General features: G+C 41.7%; 1 protein-coding gene across 2 annotated transcripts in view; it reads left to right on the forward strand.

Annotated features, from left to right (window-relative positions):
* Positions 1–11,890, forward strand: part of PDZRN3 (PDZ domain containing ring finger 3) — a 33,455-nt gene extending 21,565 nt beyond the window's left edge. For both annotated transcript variants that reach the window (XM_009645966.2, XM_035901406.1), the window contains 5 exons: positions 6,281–6,379; positions 7,260–7,322; positions 8,164–8,265; positions 9,303–9,419; positions 10,340–11,890. In XM_009645966.2, coding sequence (XP_009644261.1) covers positions 6,281–6,379; positions 7,260–7,322; positions 8,164–8,265; positions 9,303–9,419; positions 10,340–11,890 — 1,932 coding nt within the window. The remainder of the gene's footprint in view (positions 1–6,280; positions 6,380–7,259; positions 7,323–8,163; positions 8,266–9,302; positions 9,420–10,339) is intronic.
* Positions 11,891–22,961: the final 11,071 nt, after the last annotated feature.

Genomic DNA, 22,961 nt, shown 5'->3' on the forward strand with positions numbered 1-22,961 from the left:
TGTCTTTACCCGTTCCTGTATGCAACTTGTGTGTTGGTCTGGTTTTGTTTCTGAGTAGAGAACGGAACTGAACTCAGCTGAACGGCTACTTGAGACTACATTCGGCTAGGAGACTAAAATGTACATGAAATGTTTGCTAACTGCTAAGGAACCTCCTGTCTGATACTCTCACTCAGTCTTGGACAGAAGTGAAGTCTTTGCTTCAAAAGACTGAAGGAGGACAACAGATTCACTCAAATAGCTTTTTGTGCTCCTAGCATACAGTTCATACAGTGTTCCTGGCGTGAAACCACATCTGATCAGCAAAAATTGAACACACTGAGCACCAAAATCCATGCTTCAAAATGTGAAATTAATACTTAACTGCTTTTAGGAAACCATAAATAAAAGCTGAGTGCCATGGTTTCAGGCTCTCCCTTTTACCGTACTTCTCTACTTTGGTTGAAAGTTTTCTTCCATTTCTCCAATAATCTATTTTCAAGGGAGGGGAGGAGGCAAGAGGTAACTATCCTAACACAGGAATTGGTAGGCTCCACCACAGGCATTCTGCAATTTTTATTCCATGCTGGTTTTAAAGCAATTGAAGGCATCTTTTATGCAAATATAGTTCTTCTCCATGGAAAACTCCCGCTCTGTGGGGAGTTGTACTGACCAGGAGCTTCTCAAGGCATTAGTATGTCTCTGAATACAAAAGACTTCAGCCCTAGCAGTCCTGCTCTGGCAGTGATTGAATAAAAAGCAGTACCTCAGCCTCACAACTGTACTTTCTAGGACAAGTATTTGTATATTCTTTGTCTGCAACAAATCCAAAACTGGTAAAACATTTCAACTTGCTGACAAGCCAATACTGAAAGGTTGTCCTCCCTTAGCTCTCTGGAGGACTTCAATCTGGCCTTAACACCTCTTACTGCATGAGAAAGGTCTTAGTCATGGACCACTGGTCGTCTGCTTGGCAAAGACCCTGGGCATCCTTCAAGTTACCTTCTTTAGGCATCCTAAACCCCTTTTCACCAAGGTGAAAAGCACTTCTCTTCAGCCTTCCCCAGCACCACTGATTAATTAAGCTAGTCCATTCTCTGCAGTCCATCAGAGAATTACTATCATAGAGCTGGGCTGGCACAGAAACCTCCAGGTAGATTTTTACTTCTACTGTAGGGTAAAGAATTCTGGAAAGAAACCTGTTTTATAAAATTTTCTTCTCTGAAAAGTGGAGGGGCAGGGTTTTTGCTTTTTACCTATGTTGAAAACCACCTTTATGGGAAAAGACAAATGTAAAGATAGATTTCTTTTAGCTTCAAAAAAGCAAGAATAAGATTTTTCCTCCTGCCATACCAGGGTCAGTTGCCAAAATGTAGTGAGGTGGCCTCATGCAGTATAAAACAAAATAGTTCTTTGTATTTATTTCCCTGAGATTCTTTTCTGGGTGAAACCTACTAATGGAGTAGGAAAAAAGCGGGCCTTGCTGGTACTTCTCTACTTTGGTTGAAAGTTTTCTTCCATTTCTCCAATAATCTATTTTCAAGGGAGGGGAGGAGGCAAGAGGTAACTATCCTAACACAGGAATTGGTAGGCTCCACCACAGGCATTCTGCAATTTTTATTCCATGCTGGTTTTAAAGCAATTGAAGGCATCTTTTATGCAAATATAGTTCTTCTCCATGGAAAACTCCCGCTCTGTGGGGAGTTGTACTGACCAGGAGCTTCTCAAGGCATTAGTATGTCTCTGAATACAAAAGACTTCAGCCCTAGCAGTCCTGCTCTGGCAGTGATTGAATAAAAAGCAGTACCTCAGCCTCACAACTGTACTTTCTAGGACAAGTATTTGTATATTCTTTGTCTGCAACAAATCCAAAACTGGTAAAACATTTCAACTTGCTGACAAGCCAATACTGAAAGGTTGTCCTCCCTTAGCTCTCTGGAGGGCTTCAATCTGGCCTTAACACCTCTTACTGCATGAGAAAGGTCTTAGTCATGGACCACTGGTCGTCTGCTTGGCAAAGACCCTGGGCATCCTTCAAGTTACCTTCTTTAGGCATCCTAAACCCCTTTTCACCAAGGTGAAAAGCACTTCTCTTCAGCCTTCCCCAGCACCACTGATTAATTAAGCTAGTCCATTCTCTGCAGTCCATCAGAGAATTACTATCATAGAGCTGGGCTGGCACAGAAACCTCCAGGTAGATTTTTACTTCTACTGTAGGGTAAAGAATTCTGGAAAGAAACCTGTTTTATAAAATTTTCTTCTCTGAAAAGTGGAGGGGCAGGGTTTTTGCTTTTTACCTATGTTGAAAACCACCTTTATGGGAAAAGACAAATGTAAAGATAGATTTCTTTTAGCTTCAAAAAAGCAAGAATAAGATTTTTCCTCCTGCCATACCAGGGTCAGTTGCCAAAATGTAGTGAGGTGGCCTCATGCAGTATAAAACAAAATAGTTCTTTGTATTTATTTCCCTGAGATTCTTTTCTGGGTGAAACCTACTAATGGAGTAGGAAAAAAGCGGGCCTTGCTGGTCAGTTATGTCACAAGTCAGACAGAGCACTTCTCATGCAAGCTTTGGCTAATGCTTTCTGAATATTTGAACTTTTTTTACCCATCATTGTTCTCTCATTTCAGATTTCTACTGCTCATTTCTGTCTTGTTAGAGAAAGGACTTTGATTTTTTTTTTTATAAATTTGCAAGCAGGCCACGGTTTTAAATCAGCAGTACAATAATTCAATAATCTGTTGCAAATGAAGGATCTTCTGAGCTTACAGAGGTTAATTTACTATTATCACTTGCTCCTAATTCATTATTATGAGCGGTTGCAGGTATAATGTCACAGTGCACGTTCATTTCTTCTTGCCTTGCTACAAATGCCATATGGATTTCAGTAGCTAGCTTTCCGAGCCCTCCTTGCCTCTACATTTGATATGGAGCCAATAAGCTTTCACACGGTTCTCTTGTGCAGATTCTGTTTTGAAATAGCATAGAAAACCTTCTCTTTAACACCTCTCAAAGCATCACTTTTACCTGATCTAAAGAAGCAGATTTTAGTTATCTGTGCATGTAGAAGTTATATCCTATATGAAACTTTTACACTCAACATATAAACGCGGCCCCGACATCACGGCACTCAGTGGATGCCACCGTTGTCTGCTAACTAATTCCTGCAGATCCAGACCAGGTGTTGAATACTTCAGTGTCTCCTTTCTGCAGTGTAGGTGGCCCATACGTTTCATGCTATTTTATACAGATTTCATGACAATAGTATCTGAGCCCCAGTTGAGCACCAAATATTCTTTCATCTCAAGACTGTACAGTACACCAGACTAATCTGAAAGAGCAGGCGTCTAGCAGGGTCCCTGGAAGCAGTCCAGGCACCGCTGTGCTCACAGCGGCTGCTGTCCGCAGTGGGAGTGCAGAGCACACAAGTGAGAAATGGCAAGCCCAGTGGCGTTGCAAACACATGAACTTACACCTTCAACACTCTCTAGGCCCATATTAATTCCTAGAGTTTAATTAATTCCTGGTACAATGACACAAGCTACCATAATACCAGTACTTGCAGGTGCCAGTTTTCTGTTCCATGTTTCCTTTTGACGTGTCTGTGCATTACACAGACTTTACTCTGAACATGGGAAATTATCTTTGCTTTGAAGACTCTGGAGTTGGTTCTTCAACTCCAAGTGGAATTGTGCACTTTTATCTCTCAAATATTTCAAACCTTTATGATTATATTAAAACTTCATTGATGCAAAGACCTGCAGAAAGCAGCTGTTCCCATCTTTAAGTACACAAAATTATCATATTTGGGTAGCATCAAACCCACTTGCTCTTTCTCTACCAAGGACTAGAGGGATTGTACCCAAGGGTAAGTCTATCAACTAATTACTCATAAAAATTCAGATTCTTAACACCTGCTCTAAGAATTTTTTGTTTGCTTTAGCTTCTACTGCTTTATTTGTGAGCATGTTTTTAAACAATATATATCTGTTTTCCTTTTCATATATATGATGTTTAATTCACCGGATAATTTATTACCTTCTAGTATATCGCAGGTGATGTTTTGGATGGTGTGTTTTAAATGTAAACCCATCCTCATTTTTTAATTATAATAATACACTTCATAGTTGTATTATGTTGGAAAAACACTTATTGTTATTCAAAACATGCAGCAGGTAAGAATGAAACTAAGAGCTTGCTCCCTCCTCTCCTTCCACTCCAAAAGGTGCTGGCATGCATTTATGGTTAGACAGGATCTATTTAAATAACGGCCAAAGCCACCATGCTTTTTTTGTCTGGTTTTGTCAGGGGGTGGTGGGGGGGTTAACGTTTCATACATTTTTCACTACCAGTATGACAAACAGTATAATGACCTACAGCACTAGTTTTTTACTGCTATTCATCACCCCATTTTCAAATGAAGAAAGTATATAGAAACTTTCCTCAAGACATGAAATCCTTTTTTTTTTTTTTTTAAGTATGCAGGAAATATGGCAATCATTCTAGGCCTGAATTAGGCCCAACGCACAAATTCCCACTTCGCCCCCAGTTCACACCATGATTAAATGCAGAATAAACGCATTGACTGCGGTGGCGTTCCCAAGGATCAAATGAGATCAGAATTGAATCCACTTCGTCTCATCTTTCCTTCTGAAGAATTTCCATCTCCTCTCTAGAAAGCCCCAAAATCTGATTTAAGAAACCTAAAAAAAAACCCCCTACTATTAAAGCATTGTGTTCAAACCTTTAAGTAACAAAAGAGGGAGAAAAAGAGCAGCAGTTCACCATGGATACTATTGATTGAAACCATTTAAATAACATCTGAAATGTCACTGACATTTACAGCTACGTTTCTTTTAAAATAAAAAAAGAAATTACACATGTTGACAAGTAAATAACATGAGATTGCTGATCTTGGCAGCTGTCATCTAGACATGCCAATAAATTATTCATATCAGCTTGTTTTATCGTCTTGCCCCTTACAAATGGCACGGCGCAGGTCAAAACAGAGACACTCGCTCAGAAATAACGAGTCACGTTATCAGGACTTTTCCACTGGAACGTTCAGGTCCAAGCACAAGTGCACGGTTCAGGGTCTGCCCTTGGGCTGGGACAGCCCTCGGATCCCACACGGCCCAGGCTGTCTTTCTCAGCCTGTGCCCCTTTGCCCCCTCTGCCTGGTCCCACTCCTTCCCTTCACAGCAATGGGACTTGAGCCCCACAGCCACCTCCTCCACCCTTGCCTGGCATTCGCTGCAGAGGAGTGGGACCTTTCAAAGCCTCACTCACTGCCAAGCACTCTTCCAAGGGAAGTAAAAAACACAACTACAGTTGCTATTACAACTCTACCTATAAAGAAACGTCCTCCCTATGGCAGCATCCCATCCAGGACTGACGTAGCAGTCGCAATAAGCTGGTTAAGCACGTTAGGCTCCCCCAGGGTCCTTCAGCTCCAGGGATGTCCCTTGGAAGCAAGAAGGGAGAGCTGAAAGGTGCTACGTGGATGGTCACACTGACTATGCTCCAGCCAGGAGCATCCCAGAGCCTGTGGGCATCTCCATGGATTTTACAACCCTTTATACCAATCAGTGTCACACAGCAGCAGTAAGTGTAGGAAAAATAGAACCCAAGTGAAATCCTTCTGGCAAAAAAGCATAGAGGAAGAACGTGTATTTTTAAGATGGCTTAAATGTCTCCAAGACTAACAAGACCACCAAAGAACACTAGAACGATAAAGCATGACCTGCTGAAACCAAACCCTTGCAAGATATTGGAGTGCTTATTATATTTCTATTACCAATACTGAATGCTTTGCTGACAATATATTGATCTTCAGTCACACTTCTCAGAAATTTATTATATCATTTCATGAAAATTACACAAGTTAAGGTAATAGAGTATTATAGTTTTCTCTGAAAAGCCAGAAAATTTCCCTGCTTATAAGGAAATATATATCAGCTGTGGCAAATATTGAAATCATACTTTATAAGTATTTCAGTGTTTGAAGTCTTACCGCTACATGAAATATAGGTAATTTTTCTTCTTTAAGATCAATAAAAGGTCTGTTTTCAAAATGACTTCATATTGATTGAAGGGTCAAAAATGCCCCAGGTATTGATTGTCTGCATATAATCACATTTTGCTCAGTAAGTTAACCTCGTCTACAAGTGAAATGAAAAGAGATCCACTATATCACTTAAGCAAAATATTTTCATTGTATTTGAAAAATTGCTTCCATCAGTCACCAGTGTCTCACTGACAATGTATTTTCTCCTTTTTTTTTTTTTTTTTAAACCTCAGGAAGTAGATTTACATAGAGTGAACAGCCAGGACAAGCTTGGCCTTACCGTCTGTTACAGAACGGATGATGAAGATGACATGGGTATTTATGTGAGTGAGGTAAGATTGAGCTGATTTCCATAAGATACAATTTGTCTTTTAAACTGCAGTGTTGGACATTTAAGACATTTGTCTTCTGTTTGTACCATGTTCGACAAACAGCCAGAATGCAGTAATTGGAAGAAATCTAATTATTTTTGCTTTTCTCCGAACCGAGTGAAATCCTGCATCCATTGAAGTCAAACTTCGTTATATTAACATTTAGTGTTCATTTTTCCCCTAACACAGTCTCAGTGTTCAATTTCAGATGATGTTTTCAAAGTATTTTTAATATATTCCTCTCTAATTTTTGTCCTCAATTATTCCAGAAACAATATAAATGGAAAAAAACAACCCACATTTTTATTTGCAAAGATTTGGGGCCTGTTTTTTCCTTGCCCCCTCTCATGGAATAAGTAGTATTTTATACATAATCTTTTCATCATGCAGATCCAATTTCAAATGAGTAGCAGCAGTTTGGGGAAGGAAACTCATAACTAAATCTAAAATCTTCCACTAAAATGCATTACCTAGGACATAACCCTTCCTGTTCTGTATGCAAAAACTGGTTCTAATCAGAGCAATGTGTTGTAAAGCAAAATGTTAAATTGTGAGGCGACTGGATGTCATGCAAACATGATAAACCAACATTCTCTGAAGACACATCTTTGGAAGGAATGTTTTGGTTTTGGCATGATCATTCTACAATGCATTTAACTTTGACACAAGCGAGGAAGAGATCTGTAATCACTAAGCAAAACTTAACGACCACAGATAGAGCAGCACTGACAGACACACAGGCCTACAGTATCAGTCACACTACCAAATACTGGGTTTACAACAGGAATTAAATACTGAGTTCTCAAACCTCCAAAGCACTCGCAGTTCTCTTCTTTTGTAGATTGATCCCAACAGTATTGCTGCAAAAGACGGTCGACTCCGAGAAGGGGATCGCATTATTCAGGTATGCCTATGAATGGTTGAAAGTCTGCTAACACACTATAATCCGCTGCAGAGTCTATATTTCAGTATAATTTTTACATATCATTCCCTTCAGACTGGTATTCATACACGTCATTGTAACTTTCTGAGGATATTTCCCTTCCTCTGGCATCTCAGGCCAGGTAAAGCCCTATATCAGCCCCACTCTGCAGGCTAAGGGCTTTGTCAGCAGATATCATCTGTTTCCAGCACATATTCTGTTACACTTACACTTTTAAGTCCTCCTTCTACTACAGAAAACCTTTATTTTAGCCCAGGTAGTTATTCCTCTTTGCAGAATGTCTCCGGGCAGCTCTGTTTATTCACAGGGGTGCTCATACTGGTGCAGCAGGCTGAACACCCGCTGCTGTGCACCAGAATGAGTCGTCTTCCAAGTGCTACAATCCTGCACCACAGGGGCTTTGTCAGAAGTGGCCTCACTTCTGCACAGACACGAGCACGAGTAAAAGTCCGCATCCCGTTCAGTCTCTGGGAGCAGCATCCATGGCCTCACCTGTCCCACACAAGGACATTCCTGTTTCTTTCCACCCACCAGACCTGATGTAATGATTCTGCCCCTGCCCAACTCTCCTTCTCCACTTTTTGTCCATGTAACAAGGCCCTGCACATCACGTGCAGAGGTACGGAACAGCTTTGCGTGTCCAAACCAACACTTATCTGAACAACACGGCTGGAGATGTGAACAGGGATGGTGCCTGGCCTGTGCTGGGATCTAGCCAGCTATGCAGTTCTGTAGAGCTCATCTCAGCAGCATTTAAGTATCCCTATGAAAAGATCTCATTCCATTGCTCTTCTCTTTAAAGATCAATGGCATAGAGGTACAGAACCGAGAAGAAGCTGTGGCACTTCTCAGCAGTGAAGAGAGCAAGAATATCTCCTTACTCGTGGCAAGACCAGAAATTCAGGTACTGTAGCAACAACAACAGACCCCTGAAGTCTTAATTAAAGAGTTGCTCTTTGGTAGAAAGCAGCTAATATCTTTTGAAGAATTTTAACCTACCTAAATCTACCTAAAACCATATTATACAGTTTGACTGGACATATATATGGTCTAAAAGAATGAAATTCAGCAATCACAGTGTTTACATATAATATATATTAAAGTTCAATTTATAAGACATTCAGAGATTTATATGTACTGCAATACTATTACAAACATCAGTGCAAGGTATTATGGATGGTTTCAAGCCATAGCTTTGAAGAACATACTGAACTCTTTAATTCCTATAGTTATTGATTATTCATTCATTAAAACACCTACTATTTAGCCCTTTATACACCATCTCTTAATGTAGTTAAAGACTGTCAAGAAGCATCCTCAGCTGCACTAAAAGGTTGAACCAGATGCCTTTGTAGAGCAGGGATTAGCACAACAAAGATGGTGAACAAACAGCCATGAGCGCTATTGTTTGATCTGTTCTACTCCTCCTGCTGTGAGAGCAGCCCTTGCCAATGCACCTGCAGACACAGGGTCAGGCTCATGACTGTCCTGTTAGCCTAGATGTTTCTGATCTTTCCTCTGGGGATGATTGAGGCTGGGAGTGCTGGCCCTTGACACTGCCTCACAAGTGGGGTTGTTCAAGCTTTGGGCTCTGGGAGTGTTTTTATACATCCTCATCAAAGCACAACCATCACGCACAAACCAAAACAGCCTCAACTCTTCGAAGTATTTCCATGAGTGAAAAGGCTGGGTTTGTTTCATCTATGACGGGCTGCTGAAGATAAAACCACACTGCTGGAGACGGAGGCGGCTGAGGGGGGAGGTAGGACACTCAATACCCACACTTAGCACAGGGAGATGCGTGCTCCTTCCCAGGACACGGCAGCACTGTCACAGGAAGGAATCTCCTAAGATTCCCAATCACTTTCCACAATGAAGGAACATAATTTATGTCAGTCTTTTGACAATGTTTGGTTTGATTTTCCTTCCCTTTCCACATAGCTGGATGAAGGATGGATGGATGATGACAGAAATGATTTTCTGGATGACTTGCACATGGACATGTTAGAGGAACAGCACCACCAGGCAATGCAATTTACTGCCAGCATGCTTCAGCAGGTACTGCCGTTCTGTTGTGCAATGGTGTCAAACCTTCACATTGCGCTCAATATTCCAATATTGAGCTTGACTGGAATGCACTTAGTGTCTTGAATGACGATCAAGGCAAAAGGACTTGCTGCAAAACCAAGACATTACATGACTATCCACGAACTTCATCTGGGGGACCAAAATGTTTTCAAATGTTTCCTTTTTTTATTTTGCCCTTTACAACAACGTGATCACAGTTTTTAGAGATCTGTCATTCTGGCTGTGGTCCCAAGAGAAATACAAGCTAGGTGTACGATAGGTATAGCAGGCAGAGAGCTAACATAACGTTTCCTATTTGACATGCTTGCACATACTGAAAAGAGCCTGCCCCCTGAAACCTTAAAATCTGAATGGAGAACTCAGGCAAATGACTGAAATAAGGTCTACGTATGGGGAGAAAGACAAAGAAAAAAGCTTTTACATAGCAAAGTTTACGCAGGGGCACAGATTTGGGCCTGCATTCCCTGTCATTCTGCCACGATTAACACAATCATACAAGTTCATTAACAGATTTTCAGGTTTTGTCTAGAGGTTTTTTTCTGCACTTTTCTATGACTCTACATCCTCTGCGGGAGCCACGTTTTCTGAAGGGACATATTCTCACTTTGGCACCGCAGTAGAATGGGATGCTTTTGTGCAGCTAAATGGGAGAAGAAACAGTTTGGAAATGTGACTTCTGCCATTGTTGCTATATAACTCAAAAGCAGGCAGCAAGCTCTTCTGAAAAGGTCACCCACAGCATGCTATGTTTTCAGCCCCCATTTCTAAATGGTAACAGGCAGAAAGTGTAACAGGTGACAGATTAAGAAAACTATTAAAAGATAAACACCTTGAAATATTTTATCACCTTGCAATAATTTCTCTTTCTGTCTTTTCATCTTTGCTGTCAGAAGAAGCATGAGGAGGATGGAGGTACCACAGATACAGCCACTATTTTATCTAACCAGCACGAGAAGGACAGTGGCGTGGGGCGCACAGATGACAGCACTCGCAACGATGAGAGCTCCGAGCAGGAAAACAACGCGGATGATCACACCACCTCCTCCAACACTTTAGGGAGCCAGAAGAAGCTGACATACAGTCATGACACCCTAGGAAGTGGCGATATGCAGTTCAGCAATGAATCATTCATCTCGGCCGACTGCACAGACGTCGACTTCCTTGGCATCCCCGTAGACGAATGCGAGCGATTCCGGGAACTGCTGGAACTGAAGTGCCAGGTGAAGTCTGCCAACCCTTACAGTCTGTATTATCATAACAGCATGCTGGATATGAGCAAAAGCGACCAAGAAAGCGTTGACAGAGAGCTGGAGATGCTAAATGAGGAGCTGCGCAACATTGAGCTCGAGTGCCTGAATATTGTGAGAGCTCATAAAATGCAGCAGCTGAAAGATCAGTACCGGGAGCCCTGGATGCTACATAACAGCGGGTTCCGCAACTATAACACAAGCATCGATGTTCGCAGGCACGAGCTCTCAGACATTACGGAGCTCCCCGAGAAGTCTGACAAGGATAGCTCGAGTGCATATAACACGGGCGAAAGCTGCCGAAGCACACCACTCACGCTGGAGATTTCCCCTGACAATTCGCTGCGCAGAACTGCAGAAGGCATTAACTGTCAAGGTAATGAGGGGGCAGTGGCATATAATGTCTCCCAAAAGAATTTATTTGCTAGCTCAGAAAGTCATGAATCCAGCACTGGTAAATGCCATGCCTCTGCTAAAGATCCCGACCTTGGCAAGCAGCTGGAAAGCAAGGAGAGAAAAGGCAGTGACGGAAGCAAAAGCCCTACCCATGGTCAAAAGCCTTCTGGCTCCTACGTCTCCCCGTACCATCACTCTCCATATAAGCATGCTCATATTCCCGCACACGCACAGCACTATCAGAGCTACATGCAGCTGATCCAGCAGAAATCAGCGGTGGAGTATGCACAGAGCCAAATGAGTCTGGTGAGCATGTGCAAAGACTTTAATTCCAGCCAGAGTGAACCAAGGATGGAGTGGAAAGTCAAGGTCAGAAGCGACGGGACCCGCTACATTACAAAGAGGCCAGTCAGGGACAGGCTGCTGAGAGAACGTGCCATAAAGATTAAGGAGGAGCGCAGTGGTATGACTACCGATGATGATGCCATAAGCGAGATGAAGATGGGCCGTTACTGGAGCAAGAAAGAGCGGAAGCAGCATTTAGTGAAAGCGAAGGAGCAGAGGAGGCGGCGCGAGTTCATGATGCAGAGCAGGTTAGATTGCTTAAAGGAACAGCAAGGTGCAGAAGAAAAGAAAGAGATGAATATCATTGAACTGAGCCACAAAAAAATGATGAAGAAGAGAAATAAAAAAATATTTGACAATTGGATGACAATCCAAGAACTGCTAACCCATGGAACAAAGTCACCAGACGGCACACGGGTGTACAATTCCTTCCTGTCAGTGACTACTGTATAATCACCATTGCTAAATTATGTACATAAAGCACTACCAGTGGGGTAGAAATCAATGCCTCGTTCAATGTGGCAAGATTTTTGTATATAAGATACAGTCATCGAGTTTATAGTTCAAATACTGAACTCTACAACTGTGGGTGCCAGGATCTCCATTATGAAGTGGAGAGGAAGCTTGCCCATCTCCTTCAAAGGCAATATTAGCAGTGCTTTTTGGAATACTGATTGTACTTTTTTTACTTGTTACCTTTTACATGAAGTGTTTAAATATCAGAAATGTATTAACCATACTTACACAGGTAACTTGCTTAAACTATATTCATATTAAAAGGTACCCATGCTTTTCTTTACCTAAAAAAAAAAAAAAATTGCAAAAAACCCACAAGAGCAACTGCACATATGTATTTTTTGTGAAACCATATTTTGTGAAACCATATTTTGTGATATTATTTTGCTGTTGTTCACTTCTACAGAGTGCCGTTTATCAATATTTAGCTCAAGGTTTAAACTCAGAATTAGAATCATTCTCTTGCAATATTTAACATTTATCAAACAGCAAGTTTTTAGAGTTACGCTCAACATTTAAGCATTTTTCTTTTCAAGGTTTCTGAAGAAAGTATATAGGTTTCATCTGAAAAGCCTGAAGCAAAGTACACTATCCTGCAGCTTTAAAGGATTTTAAAGCATGTTTGCAAATGTTGCAACCTATTGAAAAAATGTGCATGTACAGCTGATTTGTTTATATAAGACAGTTTGTGGAATTTGAAAAGCCCATGGTAGTAACTGTTTGCTTTATAGATTTGAATGTATTGAATTATAAAAGCAGTTTCATGAAATCATCATTAGCTACAAACGTTAACAAGTAAAATGAAGTAAAATAAATTATTGTTTTATATTTCAAACTATTTTAAATTCTTTTGACTCCCTTCTGGTTTCACCACGTAGTGTTCTTTCCTCAAGCGCAGCTCCTGTGCTGCAGAAGTGCCTGGACAGCCTACCGGAGTCAAACCTAACGGAATAATCCGCATCCTGACTTTGGGGGGAATTTGGATTGAGGTTTTCTTGAGGGAAGGAGATGGAGGGAAGAGGCCAGAGAGAAGTGCAAGGAATATCAAGAGTAGAATCAAGCAGCGCGTATATCTTCAACTCGCAGGGCATTTAAGATGACCTGTGAGAAAGAAGTAGGACTTCTACTCCCCTGTTTTGCTTTGTTTTGTGGTTTCTTAGTGGTATATAAAACCCACCTACAAACGTCAGTGTGGGTTTGCATTAAAAACTGACAATACATAAATTAAAGCATATATAAAATAAAGCAAGTAAATATATAAATTTAAAAGATGGTGAAAAATACAAAAACTCAATGTCAAAGAGGTATCACACTCCTTTTCTTGTTTTCTATTTCTAATTAAAAATTCAGATATAAATTGGAATATTCTGCTGGATTAAGTAACATAGACTCATTATGAATAGCTCCCAGATTATCCATCCCCTCTCCCTTTTCCCTTGCCCTCACAGGAAACTTGCTCCCAAACCCTTCTACGTTTTTGTTCCAGACTCTTCTGTCACAGCTATACAGAGCAAAAATTATAACCTTAATGATAGAAGAGAAAGGTTGGAAGGGGAGAGATTAACACCTTCTCAGTGCCTATTTTGTCTATTATCAAGAAGCAAACAACAGATTTGTTCAGGGCTTTTTCCGCTCTCTTTGTGGACTAGCACTGAATTAGCATTGAATGTATGTCTACTATATTCCACAGTAAACTCTTTTACATACCCGAAAATGCATCTTCAGCCCATGTAAATTGTCAGTGCCCCTTGAAATCTGGCACTCATGTCAATAAGCCTCTGTAAATTTTTCTTCAAACAATATTTTCCTTTGGGATAAAGACCTAGTCCTACTGTAGTCTACGGAATATTTTCTATTGACTTTGTTAGAGCCAGGATTTCACTTGACATGCTATCAGCCACGATCATCGCAAGTGGTAGAAGAGGAAAATATGATTTTTCACAACACACGCTGCCTTCAACATAAGATGCTTGCTATCTCTCTCTCAATTCTGCTTTACTCTGAGTTCGTGTTCTGTTCATCCCAACTGCAGGTGTGAGAGCCATAACAAAATACTGCCTCTCCTAAAGTTCAGAAATTCAGATGCACAGGCAGAGCTACGATTAGCGTGGAATCTCAGACCTTAAACCAGGTATGAGAAGAAAGTTAAGCTGTCTTTAGTCTACCTGGAAATAAGAGTAAGATTTTAAATGCTCTGAGGAAGAACTATCATCAAGGTGTTCCTCATAAAAACAGGCTCCTTTGGAATAACTTCACAGGTAATGGTTCCTCTAGGCATCAGTGATATAAATGCTGAGCATTGTATGCATGTGTGTAACAGCAGAAATGTGTTTGGGAATTCAAGTGTGATGTATAGAAATCAACAAAGCATCAACAGTATAAAATTTACATTCTTTAAGATGTTGAAATAAAATTATTGGCCAAGAATTATTCTCACACCTTTGAGTTTTTCCTCACAAAATATTTGTTGTTATTTTGGTCAGTTATAATCACCTCTGTCCTTCAGTATTATGATTTATTAACCAGCATCAGTTCACAGAATCCATCAGTTATCTTGGAAATCCGGGCAAAAGCTGTGCAAACTGCAGGTTGTCCTTTTCCTTTCTCAGTTATCACACCCCCTTTTTCATTGCCTTTGATCAAAGTACTTAATGCAGTGTTGAAAAGGGAGATTTCGTGTCTTTTTATTGCTTGCAAGGAAACATTGGAAATTACCATAAAGTCCGTCCAAACCTGACCTCATTATAGTCAAATGAATCAGACTAGAAAGCAGCCTTTGATGCCTAAGAGGAAATATTTCATCCAACAGCTTTTTTAAAAACTGCATTATAGTACATACCCCAGTGCTTAAAAGGTAACAAGTGAAATTGTCATTCTAGTTGCCTACAGGGCATCTCATGTAAGAAATCTCCATGCAACAGTTGGAGATTTTGTCTCCTGTCTTACTACAGGCTTCACCTGAAACCCAACACCCTCCACCAACTGCTGCACACCCCTCCAGACCAAGAGAGCCATCCTCACAGCCCGGGCGCAGGGTCCTGTCCCGCAGCAAGATGCTGACTCAACGTGGTGGGTTGACCCTGGCTGGACACTCAACTTCAACCCCAGTTACTCAGACTCCTGCAGGGCTCAGCAGTGCTCCTCCTGTTGGGAAGGCTCATCCCAAGTGTTTTTTGAAGTTCATTTAAACCAGGAAGGAGCTGAAGGTAGTGTTGCTCACCTGAAAGTACAAATCTTTGTTTCCATCCTCCTCAGCCACTTTACTGAGTGTAATCCCAAGCTTGGGCGATAACTGAGCCCAGAATAGTACGTATGCAGGGAGAGATCCTAAATACACAAAGGACGAACAAGCAATTGCCAAGCAGCCCGAGAGGTCTTCCCAGAGCCTCTCGCAGAGCCTGGGTGCACAGCTCTCTGAAGACTCTCACGCAGCCGCTACTCATTCCAACCACCCCACGCCCCGTCCCCACTGTCACCACAGAAGCAGTACAACACTGTTACAGACCAACACCTCGGTCCCCGTCCTGTCCTATGCCAATGCCTGCCCCTGGGGCGAACAAGAGGTGTCAGTCAAAAGGATGCCCTGGATACAGATTGGTGCAGAATTTGGCCTGATTCTTTGCAATAAAAATAGGGTCCGTGTCAAACTGGGGTCAGTTTCTCCAAATTGCAGAACATCTCCCAGATGCAAGATCTATAAAAATGTAAAATACTTGTTTGCAAATAGGGTTTAAATCTGTGTGGAATCACCCAGTTTAGATGTGCATTGAAATGGGAAAGCCTTGAACCAAACCTAACAGCATTTTTTTGTAAATTAAAAGAAGAGAACTCGCACATTAGGGATGGCAAATAAAATTAGGTAAGACTACATACTGCCTAGGGACTACTGGTTGGAGAACTAATTAGGATTATAAACTGAAAGTATGTAAATTAACCAAATATAATTATCTGCTAGTGGCCTTTGGAAATAGGTTACAGGATACTTGTTAGCAAAATTGCTCAAATGCCTGGAAGCCATACAAAGCAAGCCGTAAGCAATTTAAACTCCTCTTTTTGTTATATTCTCAATTGTTTTTAAAGCAGTTGTTGTATTAAGGATTTATTGGAACAAACTAATTGGAGAGAAAACTCAAAAAACAAAAGTAAGACAGAAACTGTCACAGCAGATGCTGTAACTCCATCCCGAGGCCTCTGGCTGTATTAAATGTAAAATCTTTAATGTGACAAAATAGCAAAGATTCTGCTTGGGGTTTCATCCCAACAGCTTCATTTCTCCAACAGAACAGCTTCTGTAAACTTCCAGACAAAGTTAATCTGGAAGGGTGGTGGCTTTCTTACACAAGTACAGCTTCTCAGCTACACAGGGTTTATGAAGCCGTGTTCACTGTTCAAATGCAAACATGCAGAATTAATGCCCCTTTTCTCTAAGTGGCTGCCACGACACAAAGTAGTACTAGATTCAGGGGCTTCTGCAGGGAAAGCTGCTCGCTCCCAGTTCATGTCATTGGAAACATAAGATTGGCCACTGGAGAGACTGATGGTAGCTGAAACAGTCCTATATATTATACATGAAAAAAATGAATGGGGGTCACATATAAAGGTTAGCTGGGCTGATTTCACGCTCAAGCATGAGGGCTTTAGTACACAGGCCTGACACAAAGCCCACTTATGTGATCTGAAAGGCTCCAAGCAATCTCAGAAGATTTAAAAACAGAATATTAATTTACATGGTTTATTATCCTAAACTTTACTAGTGAAGGATATGAAGAGAAGCGCCATCACAGGTTTGCATATTGGAGCAGAACTTGATTTTCTGCTGCTAACCATACCTCCCACATGCCTTCTAATGGTCACTGCTTAAGAAAATATTAATCATCCTTCAGCCCTGCTAACACACTGCCACCCCGAGCGGCATCCCTCCAGAAGCTCCAGGAGATCTGTGTCAGAGCTCATACTGCAAAATAAATTATGCAACTATTTCTGTTGTGGGACTGATCACAAACCCTCTAACGGCCAGGTTCACAATTTGTCATGCACTGCTCAGAAGGGTTCTTGTGTCAGCTCCTCCTCTCTGTTGGGTTCTAAACCTTCTTGCTGGAATCCCAAAATGCCCAAAACACTGGAAACATCCTCACTTCTGTGGCATAAAAAGATCCAATTGCCTACTCTGAAAACTAGATAGAAAAAAAACCAAAGCGAACTGAAAAGCTACATGCCTACTCTACTGGATTCAATCAGCTGGTTTTGTATATTGGGAGTTAAAGCTTCATCCAAGTTCTGCCACCTAAATTAGTACATCAACATCATGGATCTAAGTGCACAATTGCAATGCTCTTTACTGATCAAGTCCAAAATGGGAACAAAGTTCCATCAGTTTCCTATGAAAAAGTATGTCATCTTCCAAGTCACAGAATGTTTCTTAGAGGAGATTTAACTAAAGCAATTATTAATGAAAATAATGACCTAGTGACAACGCTCCAATTAGTGTTTTAATTTACAAAAATATAATGCTAATATTATAAAAATCAGCATAGCTCCAGTGATGTCAAAGCCCAAATAAAAATCTGGGCTGATGTTCTTACGTTTTCCTTCTATGCAAAAACAAAGCAATTTTTAAAAGATAACTAAATTTTTCCAATACCTTCTTCAAGCACCTCTATGCATAATGAAAAAATCAAGTTAAAGCAAGCCCAAGCAGCCCATACCTATTTCTCTAAGCAGATGATGTTGGCCTTAGGTCATGCGCTTCTCACACCCCACTCCCATCTCTCCCCTTTCTGGGAAAAATGAGTCAGCTAAGTCAGAAAGGGACCAGAAGAATAATCCCCACAGTCTTTCAGTTGGGTCTGGGCCCGGCTATGACTAGGAATCAATTACATATGCAGGAAATTACATACGTAACGCACACAAAAAACCACCAAGTCTGGCTCTGCTCCTACGTTTTGATTTTGTGCTTAGTTCTTTGGGACCAAAAAAGGACCTAGTCCATCTCACATATGATATAAGCACATAATATTTCATGTTAAATTGTAAATCCACTGTGTTGGGACTAGAAAAATACCCTAATGACTGGAAATGTCTTCATTTCCATGGCATAAAAAGATTAAATGGCTTTCTCTGAAACCCAGGTAGGAGATTCTGTTACAATTAACAACCCTAAAGAACACGCTTGCCCAGATCCAAGGGGTCAAAATCAAAATGCTGACATGTCCTGAACTGCCAAAGTGCAAAAGCATACGAAGGCTCGGGTGGCTGGGTCATGGACCACTCAGCCTGGCCAGGAGAGAACACTCGGTCTGTCCTTTTAGATAAGTTTGCCAGGGAGGAACTTTAAAGGTAATTTCTTTGACAATCCATCCTTTTTATGTTCAGCAAATGCAGGACCATGCAACAGGGAGCCCCATTAACTGAGAATAAGAACTTCTCTGTAAAAGTGAACTTTTGGTGACCTTCTCTCAAAGAAAATACTTTATCATATTGGAGTGCGGGCCTCCCAGGTGTCACGGCGAGGCTCGGACTGGGCAGGATTCCATTGTCCCTATTAAGAGAGCTAGCTTTGATTTTCGATAATCCATCCTTTGGCTTAGCTGGGCTTTGTTAGCTTAGAATGCTATAAACAAAGACTCCCCAAAAGGCAAATCCAGCTATAATTGTTTAATAAAAGTAAATCAAAAAGCTGCAAATTGAAGGCACACAAGGTTTGTCAAATTTCTGCTTAGCTCCAGTTAAATGTAAGCGTTCAACATTTACTAGTCCTTAGGGCTTGAGGTAGCAGCCAAAATAAAAGCAGTAAGGTCACATCCAAATAATTTCCACGAGAAACATGACTCAGTTATGCCATAAGGTCTAGCAAGCTCAGGTGCCAAATGTAACAAAAACCAAAGCCAATTTTACAAATCTATTCCAGAAAACACTTCTCTGCTCTACTGCATTTGAACTCTCATTCAAAGAAACTCCACAGACTTCTCTCCACAAACTGAACTCAAGGCAGAAGCAAGCGCTACACAATTGTTGGTAATGAAGTGATGAGCCTTTTTCAACATTTCCATTCCAAAGTCATCAAAAACTATCTCTAGGAAGGAAAGGCTGACCCTTTCTTTCTGTATATACAACCACACAGCTTTCTCCTGTGTCAATGTTTCTCAATGAGGCTAAAAGTTTTTGCTTCGTTTATTCTTTCCGGAAGTCTTTGTAGGCATCTCTCTGTGCATCTGTATTACAGAATAATTGAGGCTGGAAGGGACCTCTGGAGCTCACCTAGCCCCATCCACCACTCCAATGTGATGTTATCGAGGATTGCTAAACACAATATAAACAAATAAGATGCCACAGAATGCAGCTTTAAGGCAAAGCCCAAAGGCACAGTGAACAACAGAGGCTCTGCCTTTCTTCTCCACACGCATTTTCCGACAGACACTACAGCATGCCCTTTATATCCTAGTCTTATAGAGCTTTTCATTAAGCACCCTGAGTACCAGCTTTCCTACTGCAATGGCAGAGTCTCAGGTTTTTGAAAGGGGGCATTAGTGGCCCTTGTGGTGTGGGACAGGGCAGTGCCTGTATTAACAGAGCCTTGTGGGTCCCGGGGCCCTGGTAAGCAGCACAGTCCCTGTCCCCATCGGTGACCCCAAGCACCCAGCACAGCTGATCCATGAGACCAAGGAATGGGAATAAGGCTCTAGCATCATGCTGCAAAACTGTTGTACCACAGCTCTACATGTGGTCAGGCATGAGAAGAGCAGTTGTGCAAGGCTTGCACTTGACACACAAGACTTGGCAGATGGTTTTGTATTTATCCCCTTAAAGTGTCTTCACTGGAAGCAACGCATACACCGCACACCCAGAGGACGGAGAAGGTTACACACCTTCAGGCGTGTGCACAACAGTATTGTTCCTTTGAATTATTCAGGCTGGGGAAAAAGTCACATTATTAAGAAAAAGTAATAACCACCACATAAACACATCTGCATGTGAGTCACATGTGTGCCAACTCTTCTCCTTCCTGAGTCCCAGCAGAGTTTCTAAGTCCTTTGCCTAAGCATAAACAGCACCAGGCCCCCAGGGGAAGCTTTGCTTGACTTTATGGGAGAAGAAGCAGACCTTGCTGAAGAAAAGTAGCTTCACTCATCAGCACTAATAGCTTATATATCAAACACTCACACACAAATGAGAAACAAAACCAAAGCTAGAAAACCCTTTCACCACGTTTTACAGTAATGTAGCATCTGTCGTTTTCAAAACTAAGTCAGAATAAATGTGGCAATTTCAGTTGCCTGCATGTGGCTGTTGATGAGTGCAGAGAAATATTCCCAAATTAAATGGATGAACATCCATGTGGCTAAAGTAGTACAAATAGGCCTAGGCACAGCTGGTACTTTGTCTCCTAACATGGAGATTAGTGCCGTTAGCAGGGGCACACAAGCCCAAAATGCAGTAATACTGCTGAATAACAAGTGCCTGCCAAAGGGCTTGTATATTCCCAGCACAGCTTTAAACCTCAAGTCATCACCAACATCTGAGGCAACAAGGTTGCCTTAAAAATGCAGTTCAGATTTTCATCCTCTCCACTGTAGGAGGGGAAGACTTGCTTCCAACTCAGGTAACCCACGTGCCAACCCCCAAATAGTAGCAATGGACACCGGCAAAGCAACTTACAACATTCTCCTTTTTACTTTAACTATGCCACCAACCCCTCATACATCTCTCAGCCCTCTCTCACTTTCCTGGTTTATCAGTTCAGGTAACAATGATCTTTTGTTAAAAACAAACAGGAACACGACTTACATTTACAAGGTCAGTGACCAAGTGTATCACTCATCTGAAAAAAGGACTAAATTTTTTTTTAAATCCATTTGAACCATATTAAGAGCCTTCACTCCAGCGATGCTCACAAATGCAGCCAGCACTTTCATACGTAAGTCAAGTCAATATTCTTAGGAGAATGATACATCAGGTACACCTCCTGGGCTTGTGGTCCTTGGATATGTAAATGGTTGTGGCAAGCCAAAGGGAATGACCTGATCCCAGGCAGAGGTACCCTATTCTTCTCCTCTGCAGAGGTAGAAGAGCTGCCCCCAAAGCAACGATGCCCAATGAAGCTACACCATGCAATTAGGGCTAAAAGGGATTAGAAATGAGCATTCAAGTCTGTCCCTAGCAGGGGAGCTGAAGAAAACAACACATACAAAAGGCAGCAACTGCAAGCCTTTCACAGGGCCTGCATTTTAGCTTGTGATTCTTCCTCCTCTTGGGCCAGTCTGAAGTTTGTCCTCTCAGAAGTGGCAGTCTTGTGGGAGGTCTCATTGCAGAAGGGTAAATCTTCAGGACTGTCAGCTAGTGGTCAGATGTTAAGAGGAATTCAGACAGGACAGGAGGTGACCAGCTAAAAAAACACTGGCATTGAATAAAGCATCTGTAGTCTTCTCATTCAGCCAACAATTACAGTGCTCTGGTCGCTGGCTGTTTGCTCCTCCCTGCACAACCAAACTTCTTCACACACATGGCCGCAAAGTAGGCTTGTTTAAACACTGACACAAAGGCCCTTAACTCATACAGGCCACCAGGCATATGGAAACACTACAGTGGGTTATTCACAAGGCCACAACAGGTTCCACCATTTCACTGATTTCTTAGGAATTAAGAGCAAGGAGAAGGGAACCGCTGACATATCAGACCTCCATGCATATCACCACACATGGCAGGACACACAAAAAGGTGTTTCATCTCTCCTCTGAGACACTTCTAGCCTCCTTCAAAGCAAATGATGTCCTCTGTGTGGTACTGAAATACAAATTCTGCAGCAACACCATTGGTGAGAACAGGAAAAGAAGACCTGGACGCCAAGTGCGGCAGCAGGAAGAGCCTCTCTCCAGCAGCGGGGTGTGACACCAGTCCTGAGGACCCTTCAGAACGGGCGAATCCAGTTACAGCTCTGATCCTGCCCAGTGTAAAGGTCTCATGTTACTGGGATGGAAAACAGGCTAAGGTTAAGATAAGGAATAGAAGACGACAACAAAACTCATCCACTGTCACTGAAGCTGGGAAGGGTACCTGAATGAAAGCATGCACACATGTGCACACACGTGGAGAACAGCCACAAACAGAACATCCTTCCCGCCTCGCAGGGTGGCTGCAGCCATCAGAGCAATCTAGGAACAGTTATTGTTTCACACACAGACACTCAAAAACCCTGACACAGGGGAACTTGCTTCACTTGTTAAGGCACAGCCCAGACACCACAGGGGACAGAACTTGGCTGAGCAAGAATTTAATCCAGATCTGTATCCCAAGCAAGTCCACTCCCGTAGGGCTATTGTACGCTCTCTCCCCACCCAAATAACATTTAACTTTTTGTACAAGAGGAGCCTAACTGCACAGAGTGCTGACTGCAGCATATGCCTGGGGTGCCTCATTCAGAACCTGAGTTTCAAATCTCAGCCTTCCCAGGCTACTCCCAGGTCGGTCTCACCATCTCCCTTCAGCTAGGAAGTCCTTCCTGAATCATAAAACATTCAGAGTGAAAGCTAAAGGCAGCTGTACCTGCCTCCCCTGCCTGAAGTTAAAGGTTTTAAGAACAAGCATTTTACAACAACAAAAAAAATTTGCTGAAAAACGCTGCTCACATCAGTACTCATGATACAGATACATATAAATACACTTCCACAGATTTGAACTAAGAGTGTCCATTCTCGCCTAGCGCTGGCACAAGAACCTAACAAGTTTCAGAGGACAGTTGTTAGAAAAGAAGCTGAAGCATTCGGGAAATGCATTCACTTCTGGTTCCTCTTAGTCAAGCAGAGTTACTACAAGCATTTAGCAGCTTACAAAGAATAACACCGTACTTTAAATACAAATCAAACTTGTTCTGAAGCTGCTTAATGCGCTACTACTTTGGAGAGGAATACAGTTAGATTTGTATAAAGACTTCTTTTTTTAAAAAGGATGTTTTATGTTGTTTGATAGTCACATGAAATTTTAGAGACTAAAATAAATCCTAAAATGCTCTGAC

This window comes from Egretta garzetta, unplaced genomic scaffold (assembly GCF_000687185.1).
Source record: "Egretta garzetta isolate BGI_Z169 unplaced genomic scaffold, ASM68718v1 scaffold228, whole genome shotgun sequence".
NCBI classification, from domain to species: Eukaryota; Metazoa; Chordata; class Aves; order Pelecaniformes; family Ardeidae; genus Egretta; species Egretta garzetta.